Source organism: Acanthaster planci, linkage group LG21 (genome assembly GCF_054643075.1).
Source record: "Acanthaster planci isolate LZ-2023a linkage group LG21, COTS_SCS, whole genome shotgun sequence".
NCBI lineage: Eukaryota > Metazoa > Echinodermata > Asteroidea > Valvatida > Acanthasteridae > Acanthaster > Acanthaster planci.
The window spans coordinates 5,858,456-5,886,377 of NC_141797.1; the positions used below are offsets into that span (position 1 = coordinate 5,858,456).

The following is a 27,922-nucleotide window of genomic DNA, read 5'->3' on the forward strand; positions in this document are numbered from 1 at the left end:
TTTAACAACTGTGACAATATCAGCAGGTCTGTGTCGCACCCGGCTTATACCAGGCAAAAAATGAGACTGTTACCCACCCTTTATGTCCAACCCTATTTCTTTTTAGCCTTTTTTCGAAAAGGCATCCCTGTTGTCATTGTATTTCCCCCTTTTTCCTTTACAATAAAGTCAGTCACATTGTCCACGTTTCTTCCACCATCGACTTTAGTCCATTTCCAGCTTTGTATCCTCATTAAACTTACACAAATGCTACATACAGTTGACAAGTCACATGGCACTGAAGGTGCACACACCAAGCGCTATCTTTACGATGTACTTGTTTGATTAAGTTGAATCCCTGCAGGCAGGCTGCCATGGAAAACCGTCTTTGTGCAAGTCTTTAAATCAATGTGTTTTACACAAATTTTTAATATGAAAACACGAATCACCTTTCCGAAACCTCAGAAATGCAAAAACGTGTCTCCAACGAGCCACTATATGTTGTGTACCAATAAAATAATACTTTTCTGTACTGAGCTAGAAACGAAGAAACTAGAAACGAAGTACTCAAAGTGCAATTCGCCTGGATTACTCAGTCGTCTACATGTATGTAGCAGGTGCATGAGTTTCATTTCTTTTTTTTCCAGGAATGGATTTTAATTCGACTGACTGACCCGCCCTCAACTGAACAAACGATATGGGAATACCAAAGGTGCCCTTAGTGAAAAGACGCTTCATGTATGTCACGTGATTAGCAAACTTGAAGGTCGATATGTGCTAAAAGAAATCGTCCTTTTTCGGTGTATAATGTAAACTGTCAGAACGCTGCTCGTTCCAGTTTCATGACAGATACAGGTGAGGTGTTCTGAGGCATCGACTCAATATGACTCAGTAGACTTGGGAACACTTTTTCTATCATGTGGACCATCGCCATTGGAGTTATTGTCATCTTTTTAGTGTAAGTTCCTTAATTTCATCAGTTTCGATGGGATCGATGAAGACCCTTCCCTTTCATTACGCAAGCTCGCAATGGGTAAACTACAGATTCATTTTGGGCGACACATTTTCCCACTTACGTAAAATTACTATCTCGTAGCGGCGAAATAATGTCTTGCCAAGGCGTATTAGTATCTCAGCGCAGCGACTCACTGTCTTGCCGCAGCGAGTTCAATCATTAAATGCCTATCTCACCACGGGGAGTTGTACGATCTTGCTGCAGGGAATATTTCAATAGTTCCATGAATCCTATTCAGTGTACCATCGTTTTCAACTATATATTTAGGGTAGAATGCAATAAAATTTGGTCTCAAATTGGTTACGGCGAAAAAGGGATGTTACATTTAAGCAAAGCTTGTTTTCCAACTCAGGAAAACAAAAGAAATCGGATTTTGTGGCGTGAACTTGCAGATTCACATGAGGGGCAGACTGTATTCAATTTCTTCCTACGTTGCCCAAGTGCCAAACAAAAGCAAGTGGACTGGAAAGTTACATTTGAACTGGCATCAGTCAACATTTGTAAATTTATAGTACTTAAAATGGAGCACAAAAACAGCACTTTTACAAACGCAACGCATGAAATTCTTCACAGCTTTCGACGCTCAAAGCATTTTAGGCTAATATAGTACGAGTGCACAAGTGTCAAGCAGACCGCGCTCAAAATGTGTTTAAATTTTAAAATAAAATTCGTCGATTAGAGTTCTCGAAAAATAAAAACAAAACAAAACGCCATTCGGCCTTTCTACCGCCTTCTAATATATTTGCCTGTTTTCCTTTCCCCCATTTTTTCTGGATTGCTTACAAAAGCAGTAGCCTTGACAACCATTTCCATCCACACTGTTGGCTAAGGGCGCTCTGATTGAGCTGCCATTTTATTCTCTTGAGGCGGGAAAATTTTACTGTATATCCAGTTTTATCACCATAGTCAGAACTACCCTTTGTTCCTTTTTAGCGGTGTTTGTGGGGGGGGTTTGTTTGTATGAACTTTAACAGACTCTTCATAAAGCCACTGATTTATTCTTCCCAACGAAATCCGTACCCAAATGAATGACAAGCCCTGGATAACCCTGGAACTAAAATCGCTCATTGGAAAACGCCAACTTGCCTTTTCCGATAACAAGCTCCACCTTTGCCGTCTCCTGCGGAACAAGATATCAAGAAGAATTAAACAACCTAAAACAATTTCTACACTCTTCCTGTGCGCAGGTTGAAGAAAAATAACCCCAGGAGTTGGCATCAATACGTAAAGAAACTCTCGGGCATTAAGTTCCATTCTGACGTGTGTCTTCCCGGGGTCATCACCTGTTGACATTGCTAACAAGATCAACCATAGATTTATATCAGTGGCCTATGAAATTCCATGTCTAGATTACAATACACCTACCTGCATATCTGCCTGCAGAATTACCTTACCCTATCAGTTTCCGCACAGGAGGTATACAAAAAAACTAAAGAGCGTTCAGGCATGCAAGAGTGGAGGCCCTGTTTGCATATGAACTCTGTTTTCTGTTGACAGGTATTTTCAATTGCTCACTTCAATATGGCATTGTTCCGGCTATGTGGAAAACTGCACATGTGGTACCTATTCTCAAGACGCACACTCCAACCATGGACAAACTACGACCCATCTCTCTCCGTGCTTTTTGCAAAGATTTGAGAGGATTTTGTCACTACTTGGATCAACAGCGACTTGTGTAATATGATAATGACCGTAATCAATTTGGGTCATTAAAAAGATCATCTACATCACATTATTTGGTTTGTTTGCTTGATGGAGTCTATAGCGGAACATATAAACCTCATACCTCTGCTTTATAACCGATATAGACTTTAGTAAAGCCTTTGATAGAGTTGATCATCAAATTTTAATCCAAAACTTTAAGAAGTGTGGAGTTCGATCTTCTATAATCCCTTGGATATGTACTTTTTAACCATCCGATCCCAAGATGTTTGTTATAATGGCACTTTATCAGAATGGTCGACTACCCATGCAGGTGTGCCAATTTCCTTTTTAACGATGATCAATGATGCAAGTTCATCCAGCAATATGGATGGTATGTCTTTTGTCAGGTTACAACAGAACCTGCTCAGCCTCAACTTATGCAGCTGGATTAGACTGTTTTAATCAGTGGGCCTTGTCAAATTACATGAAACCTAATCCTTGTCAGTGTAATTTTATGTACATTAATTTGAACGATCCTCACCGGATCCTCTCACCCTGCAAATGGGGAACTTGTCCATCCATAGAACTAACTGTTTAAAAATTCTTGGTGTTCTCGTTCAATATAATTTAAAATTGGACAACCAAATAGATTGTAGGTGCAAAGCATTTAATACCAGACTGTTTTACCAGCGTCAATTGAAACGTAGTGGGTTCCACTTTCTGATTTAATCACCGTGTATGTTCAGTATGTCAGACCAACTTTGGAATACGTGACACCTGTCTGGCATCCTGGTTTGTTAAAAAAACAAAGAGAATGCCTTGAACAATTACAACATAATACTCTCCGCACACTTTTGCCTTATGACTATCGCGCTAACCACTTTTACAGTGAAATCTGCTTAAGACTAAATTACCTTTCTCTGTTTCAGCGTAGAGAGCAGCTGTGTTCCAGTTTTGGTAAATCCTTACTTGACTCCCAAAAAATCAGACACTGGGTTCCTCCCACTAGGAACAATGGCTTAAGAAATAACAATCAATTAAGCACTTTTAGATGCAGGACAAAGCGGTATAAAGGGAGCACAGTCCGTCATATAACATACTTGATAAACAAGGACATGCTAAAGTCTCTCAAAATACATCCTGAGTCCTCTGGATTTTCATGTTTCCATTTTGGTCATGTGATAAACTGTCTGCATTTTTGGCATCCTATTCCTGTAGTTAGATCCTGGGGATTGCAAAGTCTTCACAAGCCAAATGCTGTTAGCTGTATTACATGGTTCTCCTGAAGAAGATCCTTGTGAGATGAATTTAAGGCTATTCATGGTGAAGGACAGCAACAGGTGGAAAGGCATGCGGTAGCACTATGTTCTTTTCAGAACCACACATACTCATAAGAGAGATATATTCCTTCGCATGGCGCTACCGCAATGATGGTGAGGGTTGGTTTTGGGAGGTGTGGGGTTGGTTTGCATTGCGGGTGGGGTGTGTGTACACTTTGCATGTGTGTATGTCGGTACGTTGGTTTGTACGCATGTATCTAGTGTTCATTTTGGTTTTGTATGCCATTTTGATCCCTTGTTTGATACAATTTTGGTGTTTTTATCAGTCAATTTTATATAAACCTTTTATTTGATGTTAATGTCTGTATTTTTACAATTCTGTTTTTGATATAGTTCATTGTTACTTTTAAAGTTTTAATGTAATGTGGGGAGATAAGGTTTGGGTCGACTGAAAGCAAGTTTAGTTTTGGGACGTGACTGCAAGTACGCGTTTCTTAGGAAAAGGTTTTACAGTGTCATTCCAGTCTGAAAGCCCGTTGGCGACTCCCTTTTTGGTCACGCTACCCTACTTGTGGTGCCAGGGACCCGTAAAAATCAATGCATTCGAAACCTTGGATGATATTTGTTTGATTTGTTATCTCATGACTTACTGAATATTAATTGTATCGGGAAAGTACTCGGCAAAGGCAAACTTGAAATTATACGAATGGGGTATAAACAGAATCCTGGAACAGCCCATGTGACTAAACTGACGCTATGGCCTGGTACATTTAGTATGTGAGATATAAGGCTGTGTGGCCGTAATTCTGATTGATAAACTGCTGTACATCGGAGCTGGACGGACTTCTCGTCCCTGGAAAAACCGTTAGTGTGGGCGATTGTCCTACTTTTATAATGCTTTCAGGGTCAGGAGGGGCTCTCTGGATATTCTTGTCGTCACAGGTTTAGTTCAAATATACTGGTGTGCAACAGTTGGGTTGCATCTGATGATGTAATTTCTGTGCAAGAGTTTGTAAGAAGTCAATAAACTTACGAACTCGCATATGACCCTACAGCATTGAGTGTGTAAGCCCCATGCCAAAACCGTTCCAGTGATCGTGAACACCGCGTAGGCCTATTTCATCTGGGTGCATAATCATGTGCTTTTGATATGAAGGCCCGAGTGAATGGACGCCACTTAATAGTGTCCTTGGCCATGGGATGCGGTCCGCGGTAAGCTAGAGTCTTCCTGATTTAGAGTTTATTGTTTTAGCATAATTTCTTAAGATAAATACGTCTTACTTTCCTTTTGTTTACATAACTAAACAATAGATTATGTGCAATGTACAACTTATTAGATTGAGTCCTGATGTGTGTAAATCTTATTTATGCTCTGTTTATGTGCAGGGTTTTGTTTTGATTTACGTCCACGTGTCTGGCATACAATAAATCGGCGACCAGAGCTAATAACCTATGCTCTTCGTGGTTCCTTATCCTCAAACACTTGGGGTCCTTACCTCAGCCCTGGACCTAACGGCAGGGAGGATACCAAACCAAACCGAATTTCAGCCTTTGGCCGCGAAAGTTTGGTTAATAAACCATGACTAATAATAAAATAATAATAGTAAGTAGTAGTATTAAGTATAAATGTATGACATAGGCAACACACAGTAATCCTTTCAGTAGGTAGTCTACCAGGAAGTCAAAGCAGTTTTTGTTACCGAACAGAATTTGGGCCAACAGATTGGAGCGTGCTTTTGCAAAATGGACCTTTTTTTCTAAACGAAGCGTGTTTTTAAAATAGAATGTGTTTATAAACGAATGTCATGTTTAAAGAGAACGTTGTTTTTTTTTTACTTTTGGAATGCATTTTTAAAATGAAGTACTTTTTTTAGATTCTGAAGAATTTTTAAAGAGCGGATTAACTGTATTAAGGGAACATATTTTTTAGATTGGAATAAATTTGTAAAGAGTGAAGATTTTTTTCAAAATTCAAATAAGATTTACAAATCCAATATGTTCTCAAGATTGGAACGAAAGTCCAAACTTGTTTAATATTGGAATAAAAGTATTGACTCAAAATATGTAAAGATTGGAAATTAAACCTTTCCAAACGTAAAGCTGTCATTTGGAACACACATTTTACTTTAAATCTCATTTCATCCGAATTTGAAAAGCATCCGAATTGAGAAAGCATCCACTCTTTTTGACGGTGTTCAGCCCGAAGTTCAGAACCTTTTTGGACAATTCGTCTATTTTCAGCAAGCGCATGCGCAGATAAAATCCTACAGTAATTCCCGCTAACTTTTACGGTCGTTTCCTTTAGGGCCTGCAGTTACCATGTTGAGTGCAGTACACACGTATGTGTGTGCGTACGTCGAGCAGTCTAGTCTGTGCATTTCGTAAGTCAGGTCCTCAACGATAAAGGCGCATGCGTCGGATTTCCGCAGCATGCAACGTGGCAGCTTCCGACAAATAGCTTTTTCGACTTTATATCTAACGTTAGCACCACAAGACAGAGATCCGTGTGCACAGTAATAGACATCTTCGGGGCAAAGGGAAAACTCCGCGTCGCAACGTTTATCAATATATATAACGAGATTTTCTTCCGATATTTCTTTTTTTTATGGTGGTCAAACAGCGTGGTCTTCGTATGTAACTTGACATACATGCGTCTTTTTTATTTGTGTAGGGCGGTTTAAGAACAAAGTCTATCTGTTCAAAGTCGTTTAATTCACGGCTGGCTTTGTAAGCGGTGATCGTATTCGGTGGAAAGGTAGACATTTTAGTCGTTTGCGTACCGATGTATTTGTAAGCCGCAAAGTTTATATGTCGAGTATATCCACTGTAGGCTCTTGGAGTTGATAGCGGATTTGATGTCAAACGATATTTTCCGGAATTTTGTCTCTGGTGCCAAATTTGTAGTCCGGATTTAGACCGTAATGCTTGGGATTTCAGATTTTTGTCATTTTTGGAGAGCGCGCGGTAGAAAGGGATTGATAGATTTTTTTGAGTTTTTTAATTTAGATTGTCACAGAAATCTCCATTCTCTACCACTCCCATGGGATTATTTTTCAGCTGGAGCCAAGGCTAACCAGGGCTAGCTAAGCCCTGTCATACATCATGTCTAGCAGGCCTGCCGCCCTCTCTTATGTCTTTAGAGTCATTGAGTGGTAGTTGGGCGGGGGGAATGCCTGTGGCTTGGCAGTGGGTGAGTGACTGAGGCTTGGACCCTTAGATCCCCCTTCAAATTCAGCGGGACTAGAAATAAAAGTACCGTAACACGTTTTTGATGGTTGTAGGGGCTAGAAGACACCTACTGAGCAATTTAAATGCCATTAAAATGATGAAATAAATTACATCAGAGTCTTGCATTCCTCCATTGCTTCATCAATAATGGTGCTACCGTCCAGCGAGATATCAAAATATGCGGTAGGAAAAGGTGTTCCTTTTAATTTTTTCATTTAATTTGTAATTAAGGGTCCCATGAAAAAAAGTGGATAATTTCTGCTTGTGATGCGCATCTTTTAAATTAAAAAAAATGCCGAGGCCCTCAGTATACTGTATGAAACCATTCAAGAAAAAAAGATGAGCAAGCAAATAGTGTGCTTGTTAGAGAGCAGCGGGATTGGCCGCCTACAGAGAGTTTAGAACTGAAACAGTTTTTAACTGAAAAAAAAGTAAATCTTCGTCACTGATTTTATCTATATGTTCTCTTATGTAATACTGTGAAAAGGTCACCAACAGATGGGTAAAAAGTAATTTCACTAAGAATCTTTCACTACTGGCATTATCCTTTCTATATGTCTCCTCATTCGTGCACATTCTTTTCAATCCATGTACATGTACTTACATTAACGAGGAGAATTTATAACTTTGTGAAGAAATACCTGGTCACATTTGAAGGGTTGTGGACTTCAAAATTTATCGTATATGCGGATTATTTAGTCAAGTTCATAGCCTTATAATTGTAATCTACTTACCGTTTTTTGTTCTTAATTTAATATTATACTTAGAGACTCACAAAATGCATTAACTTATCATCCACCTAAGAGTGTACCAAGTCGTACGGGTTGTCATGTATTTAAGATTTCGGAAGTGAACGGTCAGTTAGAACAGTATTTCTCTTTCATGTTAGGCAGTATTTCGGTTTCTATTAATATGCCAGCCAACATTTTACAGAGGCATATTTTGAAGGTAATTTTCAAAGAAATGAAAAAAGTAATTTAGAATTCTGAAAGTTTTGCAAGTTATTTTTCTTGTACCCAAGGGTTTGAGGTCATTTCGCCTGATTTTCTTAAGGCAACCCCAAGATAAATCTCAGTGAAAGTCAGTGATCAAATGTAATCTATGTCCCTTTATAACATATAAACACCTTTGGGGGAACACCTTTCTTCTTTTTTACTTAGAAATGTATGGTAGAATACAAAAGTGTATACCCGTTGTACCAGTTACCTGATAGATTACCCTTGAACAGCATCATTTATTCCCCACAGGTATGACTGGTGGTGCCATCAATATTTCAAGAGGTTGGGGATTCCTGTGGCCCCATACTACCCGGTAATCGGCAATGCCCACCAATGGCTATCGGTAAGTGAAACCATTACTCGAATTATATAAACTATTATTGCAATTTATGAATATAATTCTTTCAGGTTATATTTTGTTATACCAAAAAAGACATTCATCAAACTACATGTGTGTCTATCATGGAAAATCGAGCAAGATTTTAAGCAAGATCAAGAAGGTAGTCCAGATACTAAGATTGGTTGAAAATAATTTTGATTCAATTTTTCAAACCAATGCAGAAAGGTAATAACAACTTTGGCGAAGAATGCGTCAGGAAATACGGGAAAGTCGTTGGGTAAGAATCAAGACCTATTTTAAAGCATTAATGGCAGTTAATGAAATTCTCGATTTCTGCCCTATATATTCACAGAATAAGTGCTCCTCCCCGCAACTTCTCCCTTCAGGAATGTACATTTATTTTTTTTCATAAACGTGTTCAATTTTAATACATGAACATTTTCTGTGACTTAACCGCTACAGCAATGCCGCCTGGTGGGTACAATGTCTGATGTCAGCAAGTTGAGAGAAAAAAGAATAACAAACTTAACTTCCATATTTATTCGAGAAAACTCCTCATATTTAAAACATCTGCTTTTTTATGGTAACGAAATATGATGAAAACGAGGAATTATTTTGGATACCGTGGCAATCTAACAAAATGCCTAGAAAACATTTATTTAAATGTCCAGTGTCCCATTTCCTTTTCAGAATATACAAATTCCGCTCACCGCTTCTCTATGTGTCGGATAAAAACATCGTGAAAAGGGTTCTGGTTACCGACTTTAATAAATTTCCAAGTCACTGGGTAAGAACATTCCAAATTAAACAACAAAAGTAAAACAGGCAATCGCAAGAACGTTTAGTTTGTTATATCAAAGAAGTGACGATATTGTTGATTCATTTTTATTTTTGCCGAAATGTCTATTCTATGCTGTTGCAAACCTCAATCGTGCACTGGATATGGGCGTGTTTGAGTCAGTTTACACGGGCAGGGTAACCTGTATAGAAAGAGGCGAAATATTTAAGGGGCATTCGATCGGGTAAGTAAACGAAACTACGGCTCCTATACAATTTTGTGTTCACCCCCAAATTTCAACTGGGAGGGGGTCAATAGAGGAGCACGGATTTTCGGGAGGCGCACGTGCTCTTGTACATACTATCCTCTAGTTATGCCACCGTCCACACAATGGTTATATTGATTTTTTTTCGCTGCAACCAATTCGGTTTTGTTACAGGACATCCCAGCTCTGGGTTTCCCACTTGACAAGTCTTTAACGTACATGAAAGGTCAGCAATGGAAAGACGTTCGTACAATCATGACTGCGTCTTTCACGGCAAGCAAGCTGAAGCAGGTAAATCGCACCAACCACTTGTTCTTGAGACGAAAGGCCAATGTATTACATGCTTAGGAACTACCTGGCATTAGCAGGTTCCTTTATTTTAAGGTTAAATGTGTGCGTAAGGCGACAAGCATTGTTGCATGATAATAATGTACGTTGCGGTTGTTCTCCACATAAATAGATGGTGGGTATATTCAACGGCATCTGTGACCCTCTGCTTGAAAACATCGCAAACGCGCACGTCCATAACAAACCAATCGATGCAAAAAAGTAAGTATGCCTGCTTTGGCACTAATTGCTGTTCGTATTATCTTCACCAAGTGCATCAGGGCAGCGGGAATACTCTACCTGATTGAAATAAAAAAAACTGACCGACCGATCAACCAATTAACCGACTATAGCATAAACCGTCGAAGCGACCCACTAACCGACCAACTGACCAACGGACGAATCATGAACAACCAAAACAGTAAACAAAATTTATGTTTGTTTATAGGGTTTATATATTATGTTCGTTTAAAAATCAGCATAACCTTTGAATTCGAGATTTTGGTTGTCTTTGAAGGAAAGTTTGTCATAAAACATTTGTCCAATACAGTTTGGGAAATTGCTGTATCCTCTGTCCTAGCGAAACATTATGAAACGGTTGCATAAGAGCGTCAGTCTTGCCGACGATGATCTAAATGAAGTGGGGAAGAATTGCAATTGCAATTGATCATGGTTATTTCTTACCATTCAGTTGTGAATGGTGAGAAATAAATTTTACAGCAAAATCTACTTTGTGTAGATGTCACAAAAGGTTGCAAATAATGTCATGTCTTGCCGTTTGCCGGTGCTCTTTCTGGTTAGTTTTTCAACTTTCTGTGTGTGTTGGGGTGTTTTTCGAATTTGTTTCGTGCACTCTTAACAATGCATAATGTACGTATTAAGAGAGCAGCCCGTGTAATTAGCTATAAAAAGATACATAAAATGCTAACATCAGCTTAGATGGCTTCAAGTCATGGCTGTAAGTCAAACAGTTCACCGGGTGACTCCCATATGAACTTGGGAATGCAAACAACCTAAGTACAAGCCACAAACTTTTCGCCTGAAAAAAAACAAACAAATTAAGGGACAGGTTTATAGGAGCAGCAACATTTTATCGTTAGGTAAATATTTTGTCGTACAACCCCTAATCGATCGAACATTGAACAGTGGAGAGGTATCCAAATATCTAGATTTCTCTACAGCTTTACCTGTCTTAATTGACACTTGACCATTGTCCCTTCCAGGTGTATGTACCCAAAGACCAAATGAAAAGATTCCTCTAGAGACATATTGCCAGGCATTAAAGATATATCATTGCTATGAGATTAAAGATTAACATTGTACGGCAGGCAGTCAGGTGTGTTGCGTACAAAGTTTTGGTTTTGCTTATGCTTTTGGAGTTTATATAGCGTTAGCATCCCACATCAAAAACGTATGTTTCCTTATGCTCCGAAACATACATGGTGTATTTTTTGCAATTGAAAATGTCCCTGTGAAAACTGTCTATCCGTATATCTTGCCTTCAAGGTCCCTTAGGACCTTGACTTCTGTGTCAAAGGCACTGTCATTAATAAACCCAACCCTCTGCATTATAATCCAATTTTAACAGCTGCCATCCTGAATTGTCACAAAATAGGGGCCGTTTGACGGCGTTATTTTCCAAAGCATACCCACGGAGCTCTGGAAATGCCATCCAACTTGTTGAGATGTTGATTTTTTTTTCTAAGAATGACGACATCATACAGGCAGTTTATCATGGGATGGCGACATCGTAAAAGTTAGATGACGACATCCTATCCTGAGATAATCATTACCTCAGGATGTCGTCAACCAGGGGCGTCCAGCAAACACGATGTCTACATCACTAGTTGTACACAACAGGCGGTGAGACATCATGGTGTTTTATCAATCTGATTAATATCATGTATCACAATAGGACAATGCTTTGAAAAACAGTAGCACATAACGCTACCTGTGCGTTTATGAAGATGTTTTTGTCAATGCACATATTGACAAATAATGTCATTATTTCAAGTTACAATGTCATCCCGTGAAAAGTTACTTCAGGATGTCGTCTTTCAACATTTACGGTGATAAATTATTGCAGGATGTCATCATCCCGCTATAATTATCTCAGGATGTTGACACCTTGCCTTTATAATGCAGTCACTTCGAAAAAAATGCATGGATCTCAACAAGTCGAATGACACTTGCAGAGCTCCACACACCCGTAGACAACCAAGGATCTTCATTTCCGTGAATATTCCGATGTTTTCTGGAGCAAGGGTAAGAAGGAGCCATCAGATATAACATTCAACAGAGAGTGCTAGAACAGATGCCACACAGTGCACCTGCTATATAGAGATAGTAGGGACCAACGGTCGACTGAGCACCATCAGAAACAACACATAAGCAAAGCTTTAACAGAGCTTAGCATCATGGATATAACACTGTGGTGAAGTTCAGAAGTTCTCAATAGGCTACAATGATTTTCTGGCTGTCCACATAGGCAAAAAAGTAAAACGAAAAAAAGGCATTTTTCTCATTTTTCACATATAAGCAATCATATCTGTCATTTTCTGATTGAAATTAAAAATATGCATATAATTGGGGTCCAGGCTTGACTTCCAAAGGGCCGGGTCACTGGTGAATGTGGTAGTTTGGTTAGCTTTGTGAAGTCTGTGTTTCCCCTTGAAATTAAAGGATCGTATGTCCTTTGAGTAAACAAGCCCAAGCAGTCATGCTGAAAGGTTGATTTTTATATTGGAGATGTTTTGCGGTCAGTAGCCTTGGTATGTATGGCTATTAGCAGTACATCCACGGCTTCACAAGAGCATGCTGGTGCATCGATCAACAAAATACTTTGTATAGACTACATAGATTGTGCACTTATTATTGTTGGTTGCACTGCTTATGATGGCCTGACCTGCAACGAGTACTTCGCGCTAAAAGGCGTGTTATTTTTGGATACCCCCCAGTATTTTCTAGGGCATGTTCTGTCCAGGAGATGGGACTGTTGTCAAAAAGTACTGAGTTCAAGAGAAAAAAACTGAGCTCTGGTGAAGTGTAACATTTCTGCCAAATCAACTTCGTGATGAGTGAGATTTATACTCAAGTGGCAACTGATGAGGAGATCGCAATTTGGCAGTACGCTTCTCTGAAAACATCCAATGCAGATGCAGTTTTACAGAACATTAGGAATTGGTACAGATAGGGAGTAAAATTCATCCATATGTCTGATGTTGTAATATTCAAAATAAGAGATTTATGAGTAAGAACCCACACTTCAAAATCTGCAAATGTAAATGTAAAGCTTTACCATCTCTCAGACTGCAGAGACAACTGAGCCTTAATCCATCACAGCTGCTGAATAGACAGCGATTTTCCTCTATTTAAACCGTGATTGACACAAAAAAGGTTCTAGAAAGAGAATTTTCATTTTTGTTGTCGAGGGGAGAAATGTGATTATCAAGACTTGGTTGAGATATCTCGAACAGTTGACAAAAAGCATCGAAAGAAACACAATAAAGAAGAGAAAAGGACTGAAAATGGCTCACAAAAAAATCCCAAAAGGAACCCGAAAGCATGCCATCTACTATAAGACATGATTTTCTTCCTCGTTAAGGAGTGATACGATTGAAACAAAAAGCAGTGGTGTCGAATTTCAGCTCTACCATTGTGTGAAATTAGCAAATAAAAATAACACTGACCCAAGTTTGTGACCGGTATGAACTCAAAATAGAACTGCTGCAGCTGTTGCAACCGCAACACTCATTGGGTGCGTTCGATTAGCTTCCCTGAATACACCAGTATTACACGCAAGGGAAGCCTAGAAATGAGGCAAATCGAACGCTGCAGTGTATTCGCCAAGGCATCCTGAGAAAAAGGACAAGTCCCCGTCACGTTCCATCATGTCCGTGCACGAACAGTCCATCCGTGACGTCATTACACTTGGGCAGCCTCCACAGGCCTGCTCGCCAGCTGGGGCAGTGGTGGCACACCAGAGCAGGCACGAAGATCACGTGATGGCTAAACGAACGCTCTCGAGTAACTTTGACTTACACGAGTAAGCTAATCGAACGATTGATCTCCATATTGCATCCAAAGATGGCAAGACAGCAATAACTGATCTCCACAAAAGGATTGGAAACGCCCTCGACGGCAAATACAACATGAGGAAAAATCTGATTTGAAGTGGAAATCGGTATGCTTTGACAGAAAAAGAGTTGCAACTTTTTCTGAAAATACCTGTAGGGTTGCAAGCCCATAACTAGGACTTTCAGGTAAGGGGGTGCGAATCATCAACAAAGGGGACCATGCATAGATTGTGGTTTTTTTTAATTTTTGAAAAACAACAGGATTCTTGAGGCCGCACTAATTATTTTTAGGGGTGTTACAAGTAAACTCACAAAGAGGGGATTGACGAAGGCGAAACATACCGAAGTGCGCTTCATTTTTTTGCCCAAAATGTTTCACTATAGCTTAAAATATTTTTCTTGCCTCAAAAACAAAATTGATAAGTCGCGTGGGGGTGCAGACGCACCCCTGCAACCGCCCACCCCCGTTACGGGCCTGGGTTGGTAACAAAGTCAACCAAAGTTGTGTCATTGAATACCATTATGTGATTATTGCATCCCTGAGGGACGTTACTTGCATCATGTTACTTGCATCATGTTACCCCATATTCAAGACATTGAGTAAATAGTACCAAGGCACAACAAGTATCCACTTTCAAATACCTTAAATTCCAAAGTTTTGGTTGTTGGAGGAGATGGCTATAATGTCAATACTGGGGGGCTGGTCGGTGCCATCCATCACCTTGAAATGTTCCTAGGTAGACAACTAGATATTAGATATGCATGTTACATGGCAATGAAATACCAATACTCTTTATCCTCTCTGATTGTCACACTAAATGCCACCAGACGATTATGAAAAATTTAAGGAGCAGGCATGCACACAGGAAGTAGTAGATTTTAGAACATTGGTTTTAGTTACTTTATCAAAAAGACAAACCAGAGTAAACTCCACGGGAAAAGGAAACCAGAGCCAAAAGTTCCTTTAAAACTCTGATTAAAAATTAGGATGATTCACAATGACTCATCACTTTTTAAGAGAAATTTCGATCCATTTTTAGGTTGGGCAAAATGCTCTTTTGATCTATTTATAGTAGGTCTTAAATTTAGTATACCATAATGAGTACAGGCCAGTGAGGTGTCCTTAAAGAAATTATACGATTGATTGGCAGCAAGTGTGTATCGTAGGTCTTAGATTTAGTATATCATAACGGGTACACGTCAGTGAAGTGTTCTTAAAGAAATTATACGATTGATTGGCAGCAAGTGTTGGGAACAGAAAAAGCGTCACCACACGTCGTAGTTTGAACGAAGGTGATTTTTATTTTGCATAGGTCTTCAAATAAACAAAATTCAGTTATGATCAGCGAGGTTGAGCAAAAGTGGGCGCACTTTTCCTTTCCATAGCAACGGAGGTTCCCTTGTTGGGTTCTGCTCCTAGCTTCTTCACAAATGACTACAACACGCACGCGTCGCTACCAACAAACTAGACACTCCTCACATGAACATGGTTCTTTTCAACTTATGAAGAGTTTTTCTTTTCAGGATGGCCAGCCAGAAAACGTGTCTTTTGTTAAGCTTCCAACCATAAAAAAGAGAAAAATTTCAAGGCAAATCAATATTTTTGTATTTAAAAAATTTCTGGCCATTTATTACATTTCGAAACAGTTTCGAAACGAGGCAAAGTGTTGTTTTTATTTTACTTAATCGTATGGCAGAAACTGTACACTGTAATGAAAAAAATACAAGCTTACACGTTTAAGTGTTCTCACAAAGTGTAATTACTATTGCTTCCATGAGACAGTCACGTGGGTCACAAATAAATTCTTGTCAGATCCACGTCACATTAGCAGGCACATAAAAATTATTGGTGTATTGCATCTTAGAATGGATTTATAAATAATTATTGGAAGGATAGGAATTAGAGCAGGAAAAGCTAAAACATTGTCGTGGCTGATGTTAATGTTATTTATTCCTGGAGAAAATGTTGATAGTTCGACCCGACGCACTTTCTAATTATTTTTATTTTGATTTTAAAAAGGAAGCAATAACAAAACCTTTTTTCAACAACTCACTCTTAATGAAAACTCAAAGTTAGAAAGCATGCATGGAAAATAATTGCAAAAGAATCCAGGCTTGCTACCCAGAGCATGTGTTATGCAAGCATGGGGGACGGAAATGAATGGAATAAAGTTGCCCTCTATGAAGACGACGAAGCTAGGGTCGACAGAATACGCGGGTGACGGAAGGTGGACATTTAAGAAGGAAAATGTGAAAGATGGAAGAAGCGGAAGGCCGCAAGACAAGACGGTCGACGGCACATTGCGACGCACGATGCGACACGTCGTGTGTGTACAAACGTAATGGCAAGGAGCCGGCCCGATGTGACTGCACGATGTGAGCCGTCGTGTAATTGCATGGTGTAGTTGCGTCGCCTACAGAGACAGAAGTTTGTGTCGTAAATAGTACACCATAATAACAACTTAATATGACTGTTTGTTTCTGTTTGCATCATTCAGATGCTTTCTTTAATGCTTCAGTGCATATCTGCCCCCCGTCGTTGGCATTGACAACGTTCACGTCGTATCTCCCCACCTCTGCGACAGCAATGCTGCATTTTCCTAACAAGGCAACAATCATGCGCATGCTTTTTCAAAGCGTTACACTGATAGTATGGAATTCCATACCTGCCGTCGCCCGTCGTCCGTCGCATTTTGCTTTTTGTTGTGTCCCAATTCTGCCATTTACTAGTTCCAAACATGCCATTTTCCGTCGTCCGTCGCCCGTCGTGCGTCGCCCGTCACCGGTCGTGCGTCGCCCATCAAATGTGTTGCATAGGACCTGAAAAAGCCGTTGCTTAAAAAATGACAATGTGATGATTCCATTCACTTCTAAAGATCTTTTCCGAGTAAGGCAAGTACAAATCCCACCTGCAAAGCATATACTAGTCACATAATTAATGCCAATAATGCAAGACTACCCCTGCCCCTTGACAAGAAAATGTCGCCTCTGAGAATTCAACCAAGTGTTTTTGGGGGAAAAACATTTTCAGCAAAAATGTTCCGGCCAACTTATCCACAGTGTTATTCTAATTTGCATACAGTAAAAATGTGCCGACTTGTTTTCATCAAATTCCAGGAAGAAATCTGCCAACCGATACAGATATTCTATCTTGTCCTCTCAATTTCACCTTGAAATCCAGAAATACCAGACGTGCTGTGGATAGCAAACTGTTTATTAAATGTATTGTTAAGGGGCAATTACCACTTGGTTTAAGTTTCAGAAAATATGACGTGTTGGTTTTTGTGGGTGTGTATGCCATGGTGGATAGACAGGTTGTCCAGCACATCAGCATTATTTATGGGGCTAACAAGTAACGTATACTGTTTAAAAGACTTCTGTGAGCCAACCTGCAAATAAAGTCATGTCTAATTTGGAGTGTACAGCAGATTTCATCATAGGTATACCCGCCCTCAAAATAATGTTGAATCAGTTCGTCTCTTATGAAAACTATTGGGAATCAAACATTGTAAATAATCTATTATTTACATTCTGTTCTGTGGGATATCGCGCAGGGACAGACAGAAATGTCACATAGGCTATAGCCCTAAAAGCTGGCTGTTAACGAGTAAAGTTACGTCTAGAGTAATTAAGTTATCGAGAAAAACAATCTACCGTAACAAAAGTCTATTTTGTTGATTTATTTATGTGACTAAAATGGTGTTATTTCATAAACACGTTACTTAGCCGATGTCAGGATATTATTTCTTCTTTCAATTGGAGTTTGGCGCAACTGCCAAAAACGAATAGGCCTACATGTATATCTTCTAGTTCTATTGCTAAAATGAGAGTCAGGCATGGTGGATCGATCGAACAAGGACATCTACGTGTGAAACGATCAAGGGTCAAAGTTAAAAATACCACTGCGCAATCGTGACACAAAAACACCATAGGTGACGCACGATGGGTGACGGGCAAAGCACGACGGACGACGCACGACGGACGGCGCACGACGGCAGATATGGAATTCCTTACTGTTAGGGCATGTTGCCAGGTAAACGCGTGGTACTAATGTTACATGCGCATGCATGGAATCCATAATGACAAATGACACCATTATGTGTACGTGCTATAGGTTGCCCATCGACAGTCTTGACTGCTAATCCTTTGCATGTCTAGCGTAATACTAAAATATTCAACTGGTCTTTTTATTATGTTTAATAAAGGGTCTTTCTTGGTTACGCCCTACAAAACATTTCGGCGATTTTTCTTGGTTTGGACATTTCGTGTCAGACAAACCTTGACCATCCGTTTGTGAGACGGATCCAGGGAGCATTCAGCCCTTCTTTGTTCACACTGATCCCGAGTAAGTTCGTAGTTTTTTAAAATTTTGTTTTATTTTAGTTGTATTATTATTATTATTATTATTTTATACACATATGTGTATATTAAACCCAGTATACTTTATGGGAGAACTGTGGAACACATAACAAAATACAAACCAAAACACAAAACTAATGTCCAGAAGGTAAATAATGAAGTGTGCCACGAGTAAAAATGAAAAAGAAAGAAAAAAATTACAACAACAAAGATATTGAAAATGAGAGTTGGTGAGTGTACTACCAGTTACAGCTACATTTAAGGTCAATGTCATTAAACCAGGTTCTGTTATAGGAATTACTTCACCATCACTTAAATGTGGCATTATCTTGATTTCTTTGAATCAGTCGATTTTCCAAGCGAAACAAAAACATATTACATGGGCGTCGATCGGTGGGGAACACTGGATACGCCCGCCGCCCACAAGTTTAAAGTGAGGGGATATCTTTTGTTCCCTCCACTGTATTCCGGAGCCGTCGAACTTACTTTTACAAATGCTCAGTTCTGCACTAAAGATTCCTGGTATGGGTGACTGGTAGATACACTGACCATATCGAGTTAACGCCTGTCTGTTTTCAGTGTATCTAGACGCCTTCGTTTGATTCCAGCTCATTTGCCTCATAATTGAAGAGCAGCGTGTTGCGTGTGTAGCTGCTCCAAAATGAGGGCGGCACGTCAGTGGTGGCTACATGTCAAAGAGTTAACAATGAGTATAAAGAAAACCATTAGGGTGTACAGGGTGTGCAAAAGAAGTCCACATAATTCAGGGTACGATGGCCTGGGCCTCAGATGTGCGTAATACACGACCCGATGATGACAACATCGGGCAATAAATTACGATTGGTTTTATTGCAAAATTAACTAATATCTTTCAGCTATGTCTTATAAACCCAAATTATAGTTTTGGTATTTCTATGCAGAAATATTCTGAGCGGGGCAACGTTTCCCTTTTGCTGTGATTACCGAGAGGTCAAAGTTGGGCGAGTAGTAAATGTCCTTAGCACCCGTATTTACATATTTAACCGTACTTCTCTGTCTTCCAGACTGTTCGTGGTACAAACGTGACACCCAGTACAACCCTTAAACGTTGATGCTAAAATGAGGCATATTTTTGGACACTTCAATTTGACGTCAACCAAATATCAAATTAGAAGAGAACTGAATAAGAAGCCCAGTTAATATTTTGTTGTCTAGTTGACCAAAACGAGTTTAACATTTTCAACTGGAGATATAAAATTGGACGTGCAATAAGTGGATATGCCTATAACCTAAAATAAAAGCATTTCAGATATCCAACGAAAATACATGCATGTGTTGAGAGTTGAAAGAATGTCAAAAATAATACCATTAGGAATGATGAAAGGGTGCCTTTTTTGCCAATCAACCAAGCAAAGTTCCCTTTTTTAATTCGCTGGTCAAACTTTATTTGAATGTTTTTATATGAATAACACCCAGGGTTCCTTCAACGTGCACAGGCAGAGTGGTCCGAGGAAACGTACAGAGACAAGACAACGAAGTCAGTTTTAATGTTGGGCGATGATACCACCATGAAATACAAGGGAAACGTGTGGGATCAGATCTGGACTGAAAACCCAATCTACATACCGACTAAGTAGATAATCAGCTCTCTCCCATTTACTTGATATCGTGGACTTAAATCCCGGGGAATGGGGTATCAATTAATTGGCAACCAGATAAAACAAAATCCCCCTCTCCATCTTGGTGTGGCCAGTTGATGTTGCCTCAATGTTTCCTGTTTGTTTTTGGTATTTTTCTTCTTCTATATCTTTCCCTCTAAATCTTCTGTTCAACCTTTAGTACTCTTTCCGTGGCTGGGCCCACTTTTTGAACTGATGGGAGCCAACATCATCCCCAAGGAGTCTGTTGCATTCTTCAAAAAAGTTATCCATCAGTCTCTTGAAGGAGGAGACATGATTCGACAGTGTGGGGGAGGCAACGGTCTCAACAAGGTTAGCACAACCAAAATATAATGGGAAGTTACTCCAGCGTCAGAACCCAACACGATATTTTCATTATTGGACCCTGGCCTCCGCATAGACATATTATGCTTTGTATTTGAGGTAACGGCAGACTCGTGTCCAGTGCTACATATCTGTCAGTGAGCTGCCTAAAACGTGATGCCACTAGCTCCCCAATCTGAATTCCTTAATTACCATTTTAACAGTGGTGTATTTTTTAGAGATTGAGCAAGTGGCTGCCTCATAGTCCTGTTGAATTTCTATTTTGAAGACTGGAAAGCGACATAATTTTACAAGCAGTATTACCACCTTCCTTGAAGGGGATGAAACTTTTTGACAGGAGCGAACTTTTTGCTCTAAACAAAATTGACAGCACAAGAGAGTTGTTGGGCACTTTTAATGAAGAAAACTGGCAACTTTAAGGGCTACCTTTTCCAGTTAAATACGTCAGAGCCTTCTCAGCGGGGTCTCAGTTTGAAAGTTTTAGTATTTTTCTGGTACTTCAGAAAGTACCATTCATATTTGCAAAACAGGCTATCGCACCAGTTTTATTTAACGTACAGTACACCGCCATTGTTGAAGAACTTTACCGACACACAGACCTTCCAGCCAACCTTCCAATTCCCGAGGAGACTGGTAAACCGAAGAGACTCACCTATGAGGAGTTTTTTGCCGCGGTAAGTCATCACGTTCACTATAAAAGGGTAAAATATTACTGATAGGAACTATATCTCTTAATCTAAAGGGAGAGGCTAGCTGTACAAGTCCTGTAGCAAGTAATTGTTCCAAATGAACCATTCTGCAAACAAACCTCATACCTGAGCATTGAACGGGAGAAGAATTGAATGTTTTTCCAAGGAGGCAGTGTGTGGAAAACTTGTGATATTATCAGTTATATATTTCTCTCATGGAGGTTGGTGAGGTTCCAAAATGACTCATTAAAAAGTCCAAAGGAATCTAGTATACCTAGAAATTGCAACTCTTGTATTTCCAACAAAATAAAACTAAGGGGTAGCTTAGCTCTAAATTTAGTTTGATGTTTGACAGAGATCCAATCCAAAGGAAAATTCGAGTGAAAACTCGATATTGTTGTGTACATTCATATGCAAATGTAACTCAATCTTGTTTTATCCCTAGTTTGAAGGATTGTAATCTTTGCACCTCAAAATTGAGAGAGTGAGTTGTATGGTTTGGTCGTTTTTTAAATAAAAAATGTACATAATTTAAATGTAGGTTACTTCAAGTGTAAAACCACCTGGGACTGCTGAATAACCCTTGAATAAATCACTTGAAAGAAAGGTAATCACAACCTCTATAAAAAAAAACATTCCACCCCGAGGACTGTTATCTTCGAGAAAACTGAATTTCTGTTCTTTTCTTAACATTTGTCAGCGAACCATCGTTTAGTAATTCGTTTCGTTTTAAAAGACCGTATCTGTTAACGGGGGCCGATTTTTGTTGATGTGTACTGATATTCTATAGGAGTCGGATTAAACAAGTAATACTGAAACCAACAAAACACACTCGCGGAAATTTACATAACGCATTTTCAACTGAAACAAAAGTAATATAAGTTTGAGATATAAATAAGAGAGCGAGTGGATCAGTTCATTGCCTTTATGAAAAGGGGCGTGTTAATGTAAATGTTCTGATCTCATGTTTAATCTCGAAGCATAATGGTATGGTCTAAACTCGTTCCGCGTCCGAGCTGAACATCGAGTGGATTTCCATCAACAAAAAATAAGATTTCCAGAAGTTCACCCTTCTGGGTTTCCAGAGATGACTTGATCTAGTCCATAATTATAGTCAACTGAGAATAATTAGACATGCATATACTTATTTTGTCATGGACACGGGCCCATCCTCTGCAGTAACTTCACTGCTTGATAATGAAGTGCCACACAGTCAGAGGCATATTACTCCAAGGTTAATTTAGTGCTTGCTTTTGGCCGTAGAAGACTGCTCTTTTTGGAGGGCAAAACACCTGTCATGCTTGCTCGTTTAGATTACCCTGTCGTTCATGTATTTTGTACCAAATAAAGAGCAAGATCTCCAATTAAAAAAAAAACCGCCTTGATTTACTCGCTTTTTTCTCAAAGCAGTTAACCAAAAACCAGTTAACCAGGCATTGGAATAAAATTTCAGTACATGTCCTACAGCTACTGATGTAGCTTCCCTCTTAAAGAGAAAGGGTTGGGATAGCACACCAGTGAGCGCCTGCCTCTCTTTCCACCAGTGTGTTCTTCAGCTTACTGCAAATAACGAAGCAACATCCACGATCCTGACATGCACCGCCTATCAGCTTGCTCTGAGCCCAGAAGTCCAGGACAAACTGATTGAAGAGATCGATAGGAATGCTCCTAACCCCGAAGACATTAACTACGACACAATGAGCAAAATGAAATATACGGAGATGGTGATATACGAGTGTTTTCGTCTGTACCCCCCCGTCGTGTCGTAAGTTCTCTTCCCTTCATTAGAAGCTTGGAGCGGTACTTACAGTCTGTTAATGGTGGATTGACTGAAAGACCATTCTCATATTGCCTACGTGTATATGTGTAGGCAACTAGTGCTTCGAGAAATGTTTCCCTTGGTGTCGGATTTTACTTCAAAGTAGACATTTACTCCATTTCTTGAAAAAATGAATAGTCTTATTTTCATTGAACATGTTTTGATGTATAATGTTTTTATTTCGTATATTGACGTTACATAAGAAAATTAGTCATTCGTTTGCCTTTGTGGTGACAGCCAGCCATAGGGAGGAACAATGCACCGGACGTTTTTGCATCACGTTAAAACTAATACTATATTCATTTCACTGGTCCCAAACAGTCATATGTCTTGAAGCCCACAACAACATATTTTCCTTCAAGTGAACACTTTACGACAAAACAGCTTATATAAATACAGCATTTAAATACAGCATATGCATAAATGCACCAAAGGCTCAGTAGTTCACATTTTCCAGCAATAAGCCATGCTGTATTTGTTTTACTACATCTCATACAAATATTCATAAGCAAATTTTAAAAAATAAAAAATCTGAGGCCAACATACAATTTGATTTTCAGCAGCAGAACTCTGCGAGTCAGGGCAAGGACTGCAGCAGACTGGTTCAGTTAAGCTTTCATACCGCACATTACATGTCAGTGAAGCGGGCTCAAGCACGGTATAGAAAACTATACCGTGCGGTGGCGAGCTGGATACCCACCGAGATGACGTCGCTTGGGTGTCATATTTACTTCCCAGATGAAATCGACCAATGATGCGTTCCAATCTGCTCATTAACTGGTGTTTATTGGCTGTGGTAATGTTAAAACGAAACCTTGTGAAGCAAATTGCCAAATTGCCTAAAGGCCGTAACAGGGTTCAATGTGAGGTATGTTCATGAAAAGACACGACCATGGAGTGGTTCGTTACTCCTCCCAAGTGTCTTGGCCGACGCTTGACATCCGTCTTTTAAGCAGTCACAATATTGACCTGTGCTTTGATCTGACAGAACCGACCGCGAATGCTTGGAGACTGTGACGTATGGCAAGTACACTCTGCCGAAGGGACTGGTGGTCCATATCCCGGCTTATTCAGTGCAACATGACGAAGACGTTTGGCCAGATCCAGAGAAATTCCATCCAGAGAGGTAACACTCGAGTACTATAAGTCCATGTAATAATTAAGATAGATAGTTTATACACACGGTGCCACGTCAGGCTCAGACAGGTTTCCAGACGCCATAACTATCTGCCCAACCTTTAGGTGACGGTTTCGTGTTCACCACAAGCACGGGAAGGGTTGAGATGGATGCACGCGTTTAAAAGAAATTTATTGAAATAGGCCCAAATTTCAAATCCCAGGTTTAGCCCTGAAAATAAGGCTTCCATCGAACCGGTGGCATGGCTTCCCTTTGGCGGTGGTCCTCGGATCTGTGTCGCCGTCAAATTCATCACAATCCTGATAAAGGTCGTCTTGACTCGAATCCTGCAGAAGTACCGCTTCGAAACCTGCTCCGAGACACCGGTGAGTTGAATTATTTGCCTTTATGCATGCTGCTGGCATTAATTTCTGACTGTCGTTCGATACGGGCAGTCGTCCGTGGAGACCGCCGGTCGCAAAGGGGAACAAGCCCTTCAGCCCCACAGGTGTACAAGGGTACACGCAGGTAAGTACATCTGGGTAAACTGTTTGTGGTTTTTGCACTCATCTTCCGTATGACTCGTCTTAATACATCGTCACCGTCGTCACGAAGAGCCAAACAGGTAGATTTTGAAGAAAAACTGTTTTCGAGAAATCATCCAAGGAACCTTTCCTCTTTAAAACCTGCAAAAATACAAATATGTAATAATGATTTTATGCATTTAAAAAAACTCAAATGCCTCTTTGAAAGATAAACTTTTGCCTACACCAGTTAATAAAATGAACACAGTGTTTAATGAGCCAAAATCAATTAGTGAAGATGCACGCCCGTTCGTAAAGTCGAAAATCCGCGTTTTCCTACTTTCTCCCCTTCTGCGCAATGGATTTTCTCATAGGGAAGGGGCACACGTGCTCACGTAGCAAAGACGTGTGGCTCTTCTTGAAAACGAAAATCTTACTTGACCTACTTTTCGGCCTTTCTAGTCCATAAATTTAGTACCTGTGCGAAGGGTAGTAAGATTTTTGTCTCTCCTTAAAACGCAAAATGCACTTATCGAGATATTTTCCCAAAACAACATGAATGTAATCAAAATCGAAACAAATGCTACTTTCAACAAGTGTAGCTCTTTCTAAAAGCGGTGACGATATGACAATACGTTCTCTAGATGATTTACAAGTTTCCGCTTTTCCGAAAGAAGGGAAGCCCTCATAGATACAGCAACTGAAGAGTGAATGTGAAACACATTTACAATTTTCAGTGTCACTCCTCGAACCTCCACAAGAAATGGAACAGAGGGTCTCTCTCGGAACAAGGAATCGTTTCTCAGTCCATTTCATGGACCCTACGTCCCTATGTAGGCCTGTAGTTTGCTAGGGTTGGTGAGAGATGATGACGTGGGATCCCAGCACAACGCCACTGGGGCTGTGCCTGGTATTCCAAGCTTTGAGAAAAAGGCAAACTTTGAAGCCGAATATTTCTTGGTAAAGAGACCAAACAAGCCACACTCTAAAGGGGCCACTATGAAAATACGACCCCACCCCACCTTGGCCTGCATGCCAACTGGACCAAGTCGCCTTAATTAAAACAAGCTTTCTGTTTCCACACAGATCCCTCTGACGATGAAGAAGATGACTATGCTGGAACCTCAAGATGTCTACGTACGTGTGGTGCCAAAAGAAGGCTAATTATGTCTTGCACCCAACATTGATTTCTTTAAAAGACCAACTGTTTGTATTGAAAAACCTGGAGCTAAGGTTGCCAAAATTCCATGTGATACACATTGCTCCTGAATAGTTCGTAGATTAAATTCCACGAAAGGGATGTAGGTTGGCATGTATCTTGGTTCATTACAGATATTTTGGCATTATTTCGAATCATAAAGCCAAATGTAACGGGTCTTCCAGATACAAGCATCGATTTTAGTGCGGCTGAGACTACTACTACTACTATTATTGCTATTGATCTTTGTTATCCTTTTAACTACATGTGTTACCATTTTTTATGGGGGAGGTTCTTTTCTGTTCTGTGAGGCATATCAATAGGTTTTTGTTGCTTTTTTAATGCAATTTTGTAGTTAATTTCTTCTAGTCTTGGTCTTGTGATTTTTATCGGTGAGCTTTTACTTTTTCTGCTGTTCTGTGATGCATGGCCACATTTACATTTGATATTTTCATTTTTTTTAGTTATTCTTTTTGTGATTGCAACGCTGGCTGATTGTAAAGCGCCTACGAGCATTGATTTTAAATGGATTAGGCGCTATATAAATCAACATTACTATTGTTTTCATTACAACTTCTACCGGTATTATTAACAACAACAATAATAATATTAAAATAAGAGCATTTGTAAAGCGCCAGTATCCACGACAAAGGCGCTCATGGCTCTGGTATTAACATTATCCCTGCAAATTGGGCTCACACATCATCTGAACAGTCATCAAACTATCTCAGCTCCCTGGGGAGTATACTGGCCCGGTGCTGCCATTTCGGCGCAAACGGCTAAACATTACTGTGTCTGCCCTTACAGATAACCATTTGCTCCTGGGTGGAGAGAGGCACATAGGAGTCAGGTGACTTGCAAAATTAAATAATTCCTATTAGATAGAGGAAAATGCGAAGATTTTTCTTTGATACAATTTCCACACATACATATTCTTCGATTTGAAGAGGTGCACAGATTACTGCACACACATGTAGCCCCCCCCCAACCACCACCATTGGTCACGTTGGAAATTTACCCTCTGCTTATCTGCAAGGTTAAGCGTGGCATAAGGTCACTAACAGTTCAAAATGATCGTGTAAGCAGATTATGCACCAAGACATAGTGGACGCTATCTGACCGCTTTTATGAAGAGCCACACGTGTCAAAAGTGATTTTTTCCGATTTCAATATCATATACACGGTGTCCACATAAAAGGTATACCGAGATAAAAAATACTGTAGGGCGAAACTACTTCATGTAATTATGGGGAAGAGAAATATATCTCCCGAAAGGGCAAAACGCCCTCCTCGCAATGGTAAACAGCTCGTGATGCTATGGACATAGATGATTGAACAAACTAGACTGATGTTGAAGATGCTGAAATCGGCACTGTGATATGTTTGCATATTTGAAGGCGCAACCATGGCCGCCACCTCCGGTGGATTTGACAGCATGCAATTTTTTTTATGGGGTGCAGAAGAGCAGGACAAAATTTTCAGTGCACCCCTAGCCAATGTTCAGGAGTTACGTGCAAGAGTGATGGAAGAAGTCAATATTCCCCATCAAGACCCTGAAATGATCATTCAAGCAGTAAGGGACATTGTTGGGTATTTCCCAAACTGTTTGTCTCTTCTGTCTACAATAAATATATTTACCACCCAACAACAAAAGGAAACACCAGAGAATTTCTACTTAGTTCTCAAAAGTCTACGTGTATTTACATAAATTTACACGTATTTACTCTATCTCGTCAGTGGGTAATTTTCATCCGATTAAAGAAAATAATTAGTCTTCACTTTCTCATTTGTCATGTCACCTGCAGGCAATTATTAAGGATTAAAGACCTCATTCAGGATTAGTATTAAGCTGTCTTTATTACAATTTTAGGTTATGTAATTCTCTGTAGTAAGGCATCTGGATGCAATAAGGATATAGGGACCGCGTTAGAATCTGGCACGATCCTTGGAAACACTACAGCCTCCGGGTGTCCTATGGCCTCTTTGGTGAACTCTGGGTTGGGTCCTCTTTGGTATGTGTACCTTGAGCCCCACAAAATCTCTGTATCTTGGGTTTGGTCCCTCAACTTCAAACCATCTGGTAGTTAAAAGCATTTAAATTAACCATACTCCACATGACAAATTTTGTTCAAATGTTTGGTAATTATCAAAAGAACACTTTATGTTCAATACTTCCTTTTTATAGCTCCTCTTATTAACTCAGTAAATTCAAATGTCGGTGTACAGTTATAGTCCAATAATCGACAGTCCACAGTTTAACCTTCTGCATCATTAAAACTGACAATTTCTTAAATCAATCCACTT

General features: G+C 39.8%; 1 protein-coding gene across 4 annotated transcripts; it reads left to right on the top strand.

Moving 5' to 3' along the window:
• Positions 1–794: 794 nt before the first annotated feature.
• LOC110989772 (cytochrome P450 3A29-like) lies at positions 795–27,915 on the top strand. 4 transcript variants are annotated; one of them, XM_087131277.1, is made up of 13 exons: positions 795–937; positions 8,394–8,487; positions 8,706–8,761; positions 9,175–9,271; positions 9,702–9,818; positions 9,988–10,076; positions 18,136–18,275; positions 20,108–20,259; positions 20,832–20,945; positions 22,505–22,725; positions 23,768–23,905; positions 24,120–24,282; positions 25,507–27,915. In XM_087131277.1, exons 1-13 carry the CDS (start codon positions 897–899, stop codon positions 25,582–25,584), a joined length of 1,500 nt encoding a protein of 499 aa, XP_086987403.1. In that variant the 5' UTR covers positions 795–896; the 3' UTR covers positions 25,585–27,915. The 4 variants fall into 4 exon arrangements, with proteins under 4 accessions (XP_086987403.1, XP_086987404.1, XP_086987407.1 ...); XM_087131278.1 differs by having other exon boundaries at positions 8,394–8,457; XM_087131281.1 differs by lacking the exon at positions 9,175–9,271 and having other exon boundaries at positions 875–937; positions 8,394–8,457.
• Positions 27,916–27,922: the final 7 nt, after the last annotated feature.